Raw genomic sequence first — 12,284 nt, 5'->3', positions numbered from 1 at the left:
GATTAGAGATATGGTCTGCCCAGAAAACAAGGAAGAAATGGACATTCTACTGTTCACTCCCACCACTTCCAGACTGACAAACACTTAGAATGGAGATGAGGAGAACACATAGAAACAACACATAGAGTGGAGATAGGAGGCATTTCTTTAGCCAGATGGTGGTGAATCTGTGGAATTCATTGCCACAGATAGTGGTGGAGGCCAACTCATTGGGTACATTTAAAGTGGTGATTGATAAGTTCTTGATTAGTAAGGGCATCAAGGTAGGAGAATGGGGTGAGAGGAAAAAATTATCGATTTGCTGAGCAGACTCAATGGACCGAATGGCCTATTTCTGCTCCTATGTTTTATGATTTTATGGTCTTATAAACTGATTCTGTTCAACTAGTTGGTAATTCTCCTTCAATTCTTCCTCTGCAACTAATTTTCCACCTTCACTTGTCCTAGGGAACAAATTGTTGGTTACTTCTTCATATTCTCAGTTGCGAAATCCAGTTATCAGTAGAACTTTAAGCATTGCACACTACACGGATATGGGATTAAGAAGAATGGTACAGGGATAGTACTAACATGTAAAGCATGTATCTTCATGGAGTTCATGGAACTCACTGCTATCATCTTGCTGGAGCTATAAAAGCCTCAAGTTCCACACCAGGGTTGTGTTTATGAGCTAAAATGTTGTTGGTGTGTTCTAATTTTGTAGAAAGGGGAGCAGTGCGAACCTGCAGACATCAGGCCAGTCAGTATAAATTGGTGGCGGGGAAGTTATTGGAGACTATTGACAAGAAGAAAATAAATATTTATTTGGAAGTAGAACACAAAGTGTTGGAGTAACTCAGTGGGTCAGGCCACCTCTTTGGAGGACATGGATAGTCCGAAACCCCAGTTTTGGGTCTGGACCCTTCTTCAAACTTGAAACATCACTCAGCCAAATCCTCCAGAGATGCTGTCATCACTTTGTGTTCTTCGCAAGATTCCAACATCTGCAGTTCCATGCGTCTTCATTTGGAAGTATTGCTTTATTAAAGGACAGCCAGCATGGAATAAAGGAATATAACATCTAATTTGATTTAATATTGGTGATTGCTGTATTAATGCTCATTTCAAAGACATTTGATAAATCCATGCAGAAGGCTTATTAAATAGAGAACTTGATTTTAAAGGAAAAATGGCAAATATAACTTACTTAGAAACATGAAGCAAAGAATCATAGATCTGAATGATTATTTTGAGTAGGCAGTTTGCAGATGATATTCTCCTTAGGCTAATCTTGCAATGCAATTTAAAAAACTCGATGGGGCATATTGGTTGTCACGGAAGAGTTGGCCAAAGTGCCAATTTCCATGCTGTGTGACTGTGACACTACCTGGTGCAGGTAGTAGCATTCATTTGTCGATCATTTGAAATTTGGCAATGGAGTGATTAGAATTATAACAGAATATAACTTTTGGATGAATCTCCCAAAGAACCAAAACTGTTCGTGATGGGCCAAATAACATTCTTCAACTGTAACTTTGCATCATGTAGGTTTAGGTTTATTACTGTCGTGTGTACCGTGGTACAGTGAAAAGCTTGGTTTTGAATGCTATCCAATCAGATCAGATAATACTATACATAAATACAATCGAAGGTATTTATTCACAAAATGGAAAATATTTTGCTCTCCCGAGATGCTGCCTGACCTGCTGAGCTCTCCCGAGATGCTGCCTGACCTGCTGAGTTACTCCAGCATTTTGTGAATAAATACCTTCGATTTTTACCAGCATCTGCAGTTATTTTCTTATACATAAATACAATCATTTGAAACTCAAATACAATAGGCAGAGCAAAGGGAAAAATACAGAGTGCTGAATATAGTTCTCATCATTGTAGTTCCATAAATGGTGCTACACTTATAGGTAGAACAGATTTAGGTTTATTATTGTCACATGTACCGAGGTACATTGATAAGCTTGTGTCCAATCAATTCGCTAATACCGTACATGAATACATTCAAGCCAAACCCAAGTAAAAGAGTGGGGCGATTATATATTGGATGATACATGTGATTGTGTCAGATGATAGTAGATTGATAAATCAGAGAGAATAAGATAAAGATAATGAAGGAAGACACAAAATGCTGGGGTAACTCAGCGGGTCAGGCAGCATATCTGGAGAGAAGGAATAGGTGTCGTTTCAGGGTCGAGACCCTTCGTCAGACTGAGGTCTCCACCATAAACATCACCCATTCCTTCTCACCAGTGATGCTGCCTGACCCGCTGAGTTACTCCAGCATTTTGTGTCTGCCCTCGATTTAAACCAGCATCTGCAGTGTTTTTTTTTCCCTAAGATAATGAAGGAAATAAATGTATGTACTTTTACTGCCTCACCCTATAAAAAAAAACCTGCCTGGAAGCCAGGCTGTTTTGCAAAGGAGGAAAGCGTTGAGTGGATCTTGTTTGGGATGCAGGCCATTTAACCCAATAACAGATGTTGACCTCACCAATATGGCGGCGGCGGCGACGTGGAGACCGCAAGTGACGTTATGCGCCGCAGTGCGCGTTCCCGCGACGCTCATGAGCGCGCTCCGGCGGACTGGCAACAAAGTAGCGGCCGGAATGTAACCAGTGCACTGTAGCGAGGCCGGGCGCTGTGAGTACAGGTGGGCGGCTGGAGCACAGGGACAGGCGCTATCACTCTCTCTCTGTACGTTTCATTATATCAACGCGTCTTCAGTCCGCTTTACACAGTTTAAAATCTACCCTAAGACATCATTACCAAACTATTAATTTCTCGAGGAGGCGTTTGTTAATAAACAATTTTGCATTCCAGCCGGGTTGGAGACACTAAGGCAGGTTTTTAATCGGGCGAGGCAGTAAGTAGGGCAGGTTTTGATCTAGGCCTCGAGAGGGAGAGGGACAAGTCACGTTTTTTGTCCCGTGCATAGAGAGAGGTAGGGTGAGGTGTAGGTACAGTGAAAATCTTGCTTGCAGCATCTCAAGCGTATTGACTCGGGCAACACACAAAACATAAAATACCTGTTATACAAGACAGTGAAAAGTAAAAAAGACACAAGGAGCGGTTTACAATAACAAGGCACAAAGTGAAGGAGTAACTCAGCGGGATTAGCAGCATCTCTGGAGAACTTGAAAAGGTGATATTTAGGGTCGGGACCCTTCTTCAGACTTGTGTGCAAAAACACATTAGTGTAAAATACGATTCGGAAAGTCCACGGGAGTGCAAGAGTAGGCTGTAGTGCTCAGTTACTGAGTGAGATAGGATTAAGGTTGTGTGGGTCGGTTCAAGAACCTAATGGTTGTAGGAAAGTAGCTGTTCCTGAACCCGGTGGCGTGGGATTTCAGGCTTCTGTACCTCTTGCTCAATGGTAGTAGTGAGAAGAAGGCACAGTGCGGATGGTGGGGATCCTTAATGATAGATACTTCCATCTAGAGGTAGCGCCTCATGTGGATATTCTCGATGGCGTGCAGAAGAAACCAGTGGGTGGTGTTTATATTGTAGGTTTAATGCAAGCAAAATATTGGAGATTTATTTTCTTAAGTTTAATTAGTGACTAATATTTGCTAAGAATTATAATTTAGGAACAAAAGATCTCACACCATCGGTTTTAATCTAGCCTTTGTTCCACCCATCTACGTATCAAACCCTTACCTCGTCTGTGTCTATCAGCTCCATAGCCTTCCTGCCTCACCTCTCTCCCAACTTTGTCCGCTGCAATCAGTCAGAAGAAGAGTCCTGACCTGAAAAAATACCTGTCCAGATTCTCCAGAGATGTCGCCTAGCCTGCTGAGTTAATCCAGCACTTTGTATTTTTTTGGAAACCAACGTCTGCAGTTCCTTGTTTTTACGAACAAAAGGACTTGTTTGGGTGGGAGACTGCTGATCCCTATTCTTTATAATATTTTGTTAAATTTACTGTTGCTTCAAAGCTTTTGAGTTCTTTGCTCCATTTGAGATTCACAGTGACTTTTCAAATTCTGCAAACTTGGCCCTGATGAACATTATGGGCAGAGGACTTGTAGAACCATCTGTAAAATGCAGTTTCATTTTGACTTAGTATTATTGCCTTAATATTAATTTTCCGGTTTCACCTCTTGTTTACCAATGCGCATACATAACTGTTTGTCCTAACCTACTGGGTCACATGAATGTGGTTTAGTGGAAGGGGCTTTTTATTTTAAAGAAGATGATCTTGCAGATAAGTATAGCATCATAATATCTGCGATGCCCCATATCAATTGGGATTTGAAGAACCGGATAATGAAGTGAAGGTTGACTCATCTGTGTAGTACTGTTTTACATGCAGGTGCAAACAGCCACTGTCGACACATTTATTAAAATACTCTCGCGCCCTTTAGCCGAGAGGCTAAGTCTGTATGTGACGTTCAGCTGACTTTGCACGTCCAGAGTTACCGACTCTGGATTAGAATCTCCCAAGTATCGAGGAATCTGCAAAAAGAAAAAAAATTGCAAGTTTTGTTTTAAATGTCTCTCCTGTTCTTACTTTGGAAATGGTTGGGTGAAGGGAACAATGTATGCAGGGATGATGGCCGGTCTGAAGAAGGGTCTCGACCTGAAATGTCACTTTCTCTCCAGAGATGATGCCTGTCCTGTTGAGTTACTCCAGCATTTTGCGTCTACTTTCTGTGATGGAAGCAGTTGGTTCTATGTGAGAGTTTCGGTCTCCTTTCCTAAGAAAAGACGGTTTTGGAATGATGACAGCTGAAAAAAAGATTAACTGGGCTAATTCCTAGGAAGAGTGATTGTACTATCAAGAGAGTGTAAAATGGTTGTGTTTGTATTCTTTGGAATTTAGTAGAATTGAATGTAAAGGTTCTATAGGGATGTGAAGGGAAGATGTTTTTGCTAGTGAGAGAGGCTTGAACGAGGAGATGTAGTTTTAAAATAAAAGGCAAGTCTTAAAACTGAGGTAAATTGAAGTCTCTTTTTGCAGAAGCTTGTGAATGTCTGAAATTTTCTGTTCTAGAGAGTTGCAAAGGCTAGATTGTTAGAAGTACTTAACGTAGAGGTGGACACATTTTTGATAGATTGCATGACTAAACATTGTGGGGATTAGCCACAATCATATTGAATATGGCTGACCTGAGGGGCCAGAAGTACTATTTCTGCTCCAATTTTGTGTGCTGATGGGGATTGTCAAGCCTAAATGCTAAGAGTATTTGCAATATAGGGACCAGAGTGTCGAGAATAAGTAGATGGTCATTTAAGATTTAAATGATAAATGATTGAGGATTATACGGATTGTTTTCTCTGGAACGCCAGAGGTTGTGGGAGACCTGATAGAAGTGTATAAAATTTAGAGAGGCATAGATCAGGTACTCTGTCAGAACCTATTTTCTTAGAGTGGAAATGTTAAAGAGTGCCTAGCTTAAAGGTCAGAGAGGGAATGTTTAAAGGAGATGTGCGGGGCATGTTTTTAGTTTAGTTTAGAGATACTGCGCGGAAACTGGCTCTTCGGCCAACTGAGTCCGCGCCGACCAACGTTTCCCATACACTAACATTTAGGGACAATTAACAAGTTTTACTGAAACCAAATTAACCTACAATACTATATATCATTGGAAGGAAACCGGAGCACCCGGAGAAAACCCACACGGTTACAGAGAACGTCCAAACTCCGTGTAGGCAGCACCCGTAGTTACGATCGAACCCAGGTCTCTGGCGCTGTGAGGCAACTTTACCACTGCTCCACTGTGCTTTTTTTAAAACAGGGTGGTGGGTATTTACAACACACAGCCAGGGGTGTGGTAGCTGATATGATAGTTTCATTTAAGAGGCTTTGACATAGATATGGAGGGATATGAATCACATGCCGGCAGAGGAGATTAATAGGCTTCATGGTTTGCGCAGACATCGTGGGCTGTAGGTTCTGTTCCTGTGCTGTACTGTTCAATCTTCTAGGAAATGTTTCAAAACGATGCAAATTTGTGAAGAATTGCCAGGACTTTACCAATAAGATTATGAAGAAGTGCCGGTAGGGAAATAGAACGCTAAACTATGCTTTCATTGGAGATATTTGAACGATTGGAGAGTAGAGGGGGAAAATTGACTTTCGGGTGGCACGGTGACGCAGTGGTACAGTTGCTGCCTTACAGCGCTTGCAGCGCCGGAGACCCAGGTTCGATCCAGACTAAGGAGTTTGTACGTTCTCCCCGTGACAGCGTGGGTTTTCTCCAAGATCTTCGGTTTCCTCCCACACTCCAAAGAGGTGCAGGTATGTAGGTAAATTGGCTTGGTGAATGTAAAAATTGCCCCTAGTGTGTGTAGGATAGTGTTAATGTGCGTGGATCGCTTGTTGGCGCAGACCCGGTGGGCTGAAGGGCCTGTTTCCGCGCTGCATCTCTAAACTAAACTAAACTTCCTCAGGAAGGAAAGACTTGGGAAAATTAATTGGGAGCATCAGTGTGGCTCCTCAAGTCTATGTGGAAAGTGAGACCATGGTTCCAAACGTTATTCCTGTAATAGTTTGCTGTGTTCTGGATGTGGTCGACCAGACCTTCTGCAAGAGTGCAGCAAGATCTTCTCATGGACTCCAACCCCTTGCTATAAAGGCCATTATACAGTTTGCTATTCTAATTGCTTGTGCACCTGCAATTTGACTTTGTTTCCTGCCCTGTAGCCTCTGTGCACATGTTATTAGTTTCTCACCATTTTAAATCGAGTTCTGTTTTTCTATTTGCAACCAAAATGAAAAGGAAGTGGACTAGGCCATGTTGATACCAAAACTCCACTGCCATTCAATAAGATAAGGGATAATTTAAAATTTTGTCTCATTGTCACTAATGTAATGGTCTGAAGAAGGGTCTCGACCCGAAACGTCACCCATTCCTTCTCTCCAGAGATGCTGCCTGTCCCGCAGAGATACTCCAGCATTTTGAGTCTGGCCGCTAATGTGATGCTTGATTTCCCTCTAGTCCAAACATATATTTGTCTCTTCCTTGAATATATGCATTGACTCATCATTCTCTGCTCTCCAAGGTGGAGAGTTCCAACCATTCATAACCCTCTGGAGATAAATATATGTGATCGACCCCTTATCTTGTGACTCTGCCAACTATTTTCTAACTCGCCCTCTGAGGGAAACATCTTGAAAGCAATTACCCTCAAGTGCCCTCAGAATCTTCTCTCGTAACCTGATGATTCTCTACATTATACCCAATCTGACAACATCGAGCCCACTCGTGCTGAATTGTCTGTCAACCTTGCAGACTCTGTACCTCTATCTCACAGCTCATTTTTTCCCACCCAGTTCTGTGTCATCAGCAAAGGTAGACACCTTTTCACTGAAGTCATTGGTACAGATTGTAAATAGCTGAGGCCCCAAAACTGACGCAGTCAGACCCCATTTTCTAGCTTTCTAACCTGGAAATGATCTTTTCATTGCTCCTCTTCGGTCCAGTCTTCTAACTATGCTAATGTTACCTCAACTCTCTGTCTTTTTTCATGTTATGTCAGGATCAATCCATGCAGGGAAGAAAGTTAGGAAATGTTTCCTCAAATGTGGTACGAGTGTTACAGTTTCCCCCAAAGAGCAGGTGATGCTAGGGCAATTCATAATTTTAAATCTGTCACTGGCAAGACCAGCATTTTTTGCCCACAAGGCACAGGGGCAGAATTAGGCCATTCAGCCCATTGAGTCAGCTCGACCATTCAATCGTGGCTGATCTATCTTTTCCTCTCAGCCCCATTCTCCTGCCTTTTCCCCATAACCTTTGACCAACTTAGCCACGGCTGACGTATCACCCACCAAGTTTTAAAATGCAAGCTGCAAACATTATCTAGGATGAAATTAAAATGCTACTTGAAGTGATAGAGCAAGATTATCAGAGAAAAATCCTTTAGAATTTGACAAGGAACTTATAATTTAAATAAACAAAGGACTTGATCTAAGTACCTAAGACATGATAGAAGTATATTAAAAAAATTATGAGAGGCAGAGAAAAGGTAGACTGGTGGGAATGTCAAAGATTAAAGGGCATAGCTTTAGGGTAAGAGGGCCAAAGTTTAAAGGATATGTGTGGGGTATATTTTTTTCACAGATTATTGAAGGCAGATACAACAGTGGTGTAAGAGGCTTTTGGTTAGGCCCACGGATATGCAGGTAATGAAGGGGGTATGGGTCATGTGCAGGCAGAGGAGATTGATTTAATATGGCACTATGTTCAATTGAAACCTTGTGGGCCGAAAGGCCTGGTGCTGTGTTGTACTGTTATATGTTCTAATTCAAAACAACTGTGGGAAACATTTCCAATGTCCAGTGTGCAAGAGTGAGGCACACTTAAAATGTAAGAGCACTTTTCTCAGCAGTTTTGTATCAGGGAATTGCTTTGTGTAGGATTTATATTGAGCTAACTGCAGATCATTTATGTCCCTTATGTCTGCAGAACCATAAAGCATCGAACCCACTGATTGTTTCAAAGTATATATAAAGATTATAGGCGTGAGAAGGAATTGTTCAATATTCTCGGATTGATCCCCCTACTTTGCCACAGTTGGTAGACCTAGAAAATAAGCCACGCTGGAAATGTGTAGATGTGTTTTTTATTTGTCTGGATGAAGTTGGAAATAATTTGGTGTTGTCTCTTTGTGATTCTATCGTCTTCTCTGAAATTCTCCAACTGTGATCTGTTGCAAACGAATGAAAGGATGAAGCTGATTCTGTCCAAAAAATACCCATTCCTTGCTGGAGCCTTCTCCCTTTGAATGGTGTCTTGCTTTTGTTCCCCGTGTGTTGCTGTATTGGAGATCAGAAGCAAATCAATGATTTTTTTTTTCCCCCCATGAAAATAATTTAAATAATGAAACTCGTGCTATCGACCTTCGGAAGCTTTGTAGACAGATGAAAGATGAGCAAGGTCTTCAGGTGAAGTGAAGTCGCCATGGGGGGAGTAACTGGAGGCAGTGGAGGCCAATTCACTGGGGGTTTTCAAGAGAGTCAGATGTAGCTCTTAGGGCTAACGGAATCAAGGGATATGGGGAAAAAGCAGGAACGGGGTACTGATTTTGGATGATCAGCCATGATCATATTGAATGGCAATGCTGGCTCGAAGGGCCGAATGGCCTACTCCTGCACCTATTTTCTATGTTTCTAACCTCTTTTCTACACTTTCCCAGTTCATCTGGTCTCTGCTTAACCTGAGCTATTGCCCTTATACATCTCACTTTTTCCCCCTGACGACATACCTCCTCTACAACCAATTTCACATCCTCTCTGTTGCACCTGCCTTACTCCACACACTTCCCTTGCTGCACCTTACCATGTCTGCACCTAACAATGTCTGTATGCATCAGAGCTGCTTGTGCTTCTTGTACTGCTTGCTTTGAGTTCCACTTCCTCCCTCTAGTTGCACTTGGCACCAGATTACTAACTAAGGTATCCTTGCTCCCTGATAATTCCAACTCTAACCTCACCTGAGCACACTTAAACTCCTCTTAGGCTAGACAATGGTAAATGAAGAATACCTTTCCCACATAAAGCCACATTACTAAGACACCGTGGAACCCCTAACCATTTCCTAATATATGAACTAACCAATCTCTCTTTCCACCTTAAAAAGTGGCACCTCATATACCTCAATGGCCACATCAATCACCACAACTTCAACTTGCATGGGAGCCCTGACTTCTCTATCCTTTCTAACCCATCAGTAACATCTTTTCTAATTTGAACATGTTCAGTGTCATCCAATTTCCTATTATACTACCCACTGAAACCTTTAACTGGTTTCTCCATCATAGACGGGATTTCCTCTTCATCTACATAAAGCCTTTTCTCTACTACTTTTCCTCTTGCCAAAGAAAAATGTGTTGTGACTTACTAGGCTTAATCTTCAATCTAGCCTATTTAAGATTATCATTTATCTTCTCTAATAACATACTGTTCTGTACTGTAGGTTTGGAGACAAAGCTATAGTTTGTGCATGCCATGGTCCCACAAGGATGACTGTACCAAGGGCGGCACAGTGGTGCACTGGCAGAGCTGCCACCTCTCAGTGCCAGAGACCCGGGTTTGATACTGACCTTGGGTGTTGTCTGTGTGTAGAGTTTGCACGTTCTCCATGTGACTGTTTGGGTTCCTCTGGATGCTCTGGTTTCCTCATGTTCCAAAGACGTGTGGGTTTGTAGATTAATTGACCTCTGTAAATTGCCCCCGAGTATGTAGGGATTGGATGCGAAAATGGGATAATATAGAACTAGTGCGTACGGGTGATCAATGGTCAGCACGGACTCGGTGGGCTGAAGGGCCTGTTGCTATGCTGCATCTCTGGAACAAAACTAAATGTAATCTTTTTTTGTGTGACCAGTTAATCTCTTGTTGGTACTTTGTCAGTCACAACAATAGAAACAGTCACAGAAACAATTAACAACATGGAAGGAGGTCATTCAAACAAATGAGTCAATCGTAGTTCCATGCAATAATATCTCAGATAGTCTCATTTGCTCGTCCTCTTTCCCACACCCTTGCAAATTCTTTCCTACTAAGCCCTATCTATTCCATTTTCAACATTGGTACTCCAGAGGCCCTTTTTACAGGCCTGTCATGCTGCTAAAAGTAAAAAATTCATTATTCTGTTTTTGCTACGTGGAACATACAGCACAAGCCTGCCCTTTGGCCCACAATGTCTGCAGAACATGATGCCATGATCATCTCTTATTTACCTGTACATAATCCATATCCCTCCATTCTCTGCATTTACCAATGCCTATCCAAGACACTCTTAAAAGCCACGATGAAATCGACCTTGACCACTCCCCCTGGCTGTGCATTCCAGGCTCTCGCCACCTTCTATGTTTCAGAATAAATTGCCTGGCACACCGCCTTTTAAATTTTGCCCCTCTGACCTGAAAGCTCTGCCCTCTAGTGTGTAATAATTAAACACTCTTGGAAGTCTCCAGGACCTCCTTTACATCTCTCTTTAGAAAGATTCCAGCAGTAGCATCTTCCTTCTGTGATTAAAAGGGATATACCTAGGTAGCCAAACCCTCCGCCTCCTTGAGTAGATTGTGTTGGTCCCTAAATTCCCTCCTTTCCATTCTACCTATTTACATGCCGATGGAATACTTGGGGATTGTATTTCATGTTTATCACCGGGCTTCTCATTCCCCCACTTATTTCCTTTTTTCACTTCCTCTCTGAACATTCTACCATCAGCCCCGGTCTCGTCTGTGTTATCAAGCTGACATCTGCCATTTGCTTGGCGTTCTTTTTAAATTCATTTCTCTTTAGGCAACCAATTTCCTTGTTATTACATTATTCCTCATGGAATTACACCTTGGCAGAACTATTTCAAAGACCCACCTATTTTGTTCCCATCCCATTGACCTTCTGAAATGGGTGCACATCCAGGCGTGGGAAAGGTAGTAGAGTGGGAAACCGGGCGGGAGGGAGGGAGGGGGGCGGTGGGAAGGTGAGAAACTGCAAGATCTGGTAGGCCTTGGTGGACTGATCACCAGTGCTGAACGAAATGGTTGCCCAGTCTACGTTTGGTCTTGCCAACGTACAGAAGACCACATTGCGATATTGATTAGCCTGGTGTGAATTGTCAGGCAGTGAAAAAGGGATCGTATAACATAACGTCAACTCAATTTTGAAGTTGGATGGATGTCTATTTTTGGCCTGTGGATTGATAATAACAGTTTCACCTTTTGCTGCCTCCCATGCAGGCTTTTAACCCAAGGATTTGGGCCAAGATGTGTGGGCGCACGGCATGCACGCTGGCAGCTGATCAGCTCAGGCGCGCCTGTGCTTATCGAGACAGGCAAGGAAAGAGCAGAGATCCTGAATGGAGAGACGGGGACCACGATAAGTATAAGCCCTCGTTCAACAGAAGCCCACATTCCAACAGCCCAGTGCTGGTGTCCAGAAAGCACTTTGACAAGGTACCTAATTTATAACATGGAACATTGACCAAAACCGCACAGGAACAGGCTCTTTGGCCCTCAATGTCTCTGCCAAACATGATGCCAAGACCAACTCATCTGCTTGCGCATGATATGTATCTGTCCAATTCCTGCATATCCCTGTGCCGATCCAAAACGCCGCTATCGTATCTGCTTCCACCTCCACCCCTTGCAGCGCCTTTCAACCACTCGCCACTCTCTGCGTAAAAAATTAAATTTACCTCAAACATTTCCTTTAAACTTTGCCCCATCACCTTTACACGTTTGTAGGTTAATTGACTTGGTATAATTGTAAATTTTTCCTAGTGTGTGTAGGATTGCGTTAATGTGCGGGGTTCGCTGGTTGGCATGGACTCGGTGGGTCG

The 12,284-nt window shown here is 42.6% G+C and overlaps 1 protein-coding gene across 4 annotated transcripts in view; it reads left to right on the top strand.

The window, feature by feature from the left end:
- Positions 1-2,544: 2,544 nt before the first annotated feature.
- hmces (5-hydroxymethylcytosine binding, ES cell specific) overlaps positions 2,545-12,284 on the top strand; it is a 28,009-nt gene continuing 18,269 nt past the window's right edge. The window contains exons 1-2 of one of the 4 annotated variants that reach the window (XM_078413843.1): positions 2,545-2,631; positions 11,683-11,898. In XM_078413843.1, the coding sequence (XP_078269969.1) occupies positions 11,710-11,898 (189 nt within the window). In that variant the 5' untranslated portion in view covers positions 2,545-2,631; positions 11,683-11,709. Of the gene's footprint in view, positions 2,686-3,037; positions 3,134-11,682; positions 11,899-12,284 lie in introns of those variants that run through there. The other 3 variants (XM_078413841.1, XM_078413842.1, XM_078413845.1) reach the window with 3 other exon arrangements.

The sequence above is a fragment of the Rhinoraja longicauda genome, chromosome 17, assembly GCF_053455715.1.
Source record: "Rhinoraja longicauda isolate Sanriku21f chromosome 17, sRhiLon1.1, whole genome shotgun sequence".
Taxonomy (NCBI): Eukaryota; Metazoa; Chordata; class Chondrichthyes; order Rajiformes; family Arhynchobatidae; genus Rhinoraja; species Rhinoraja longicauda.
Note: the sequence above shows the minus strand (reverse complement) of the source record. Positions and strands in the feature narration are given on the sequence as shown.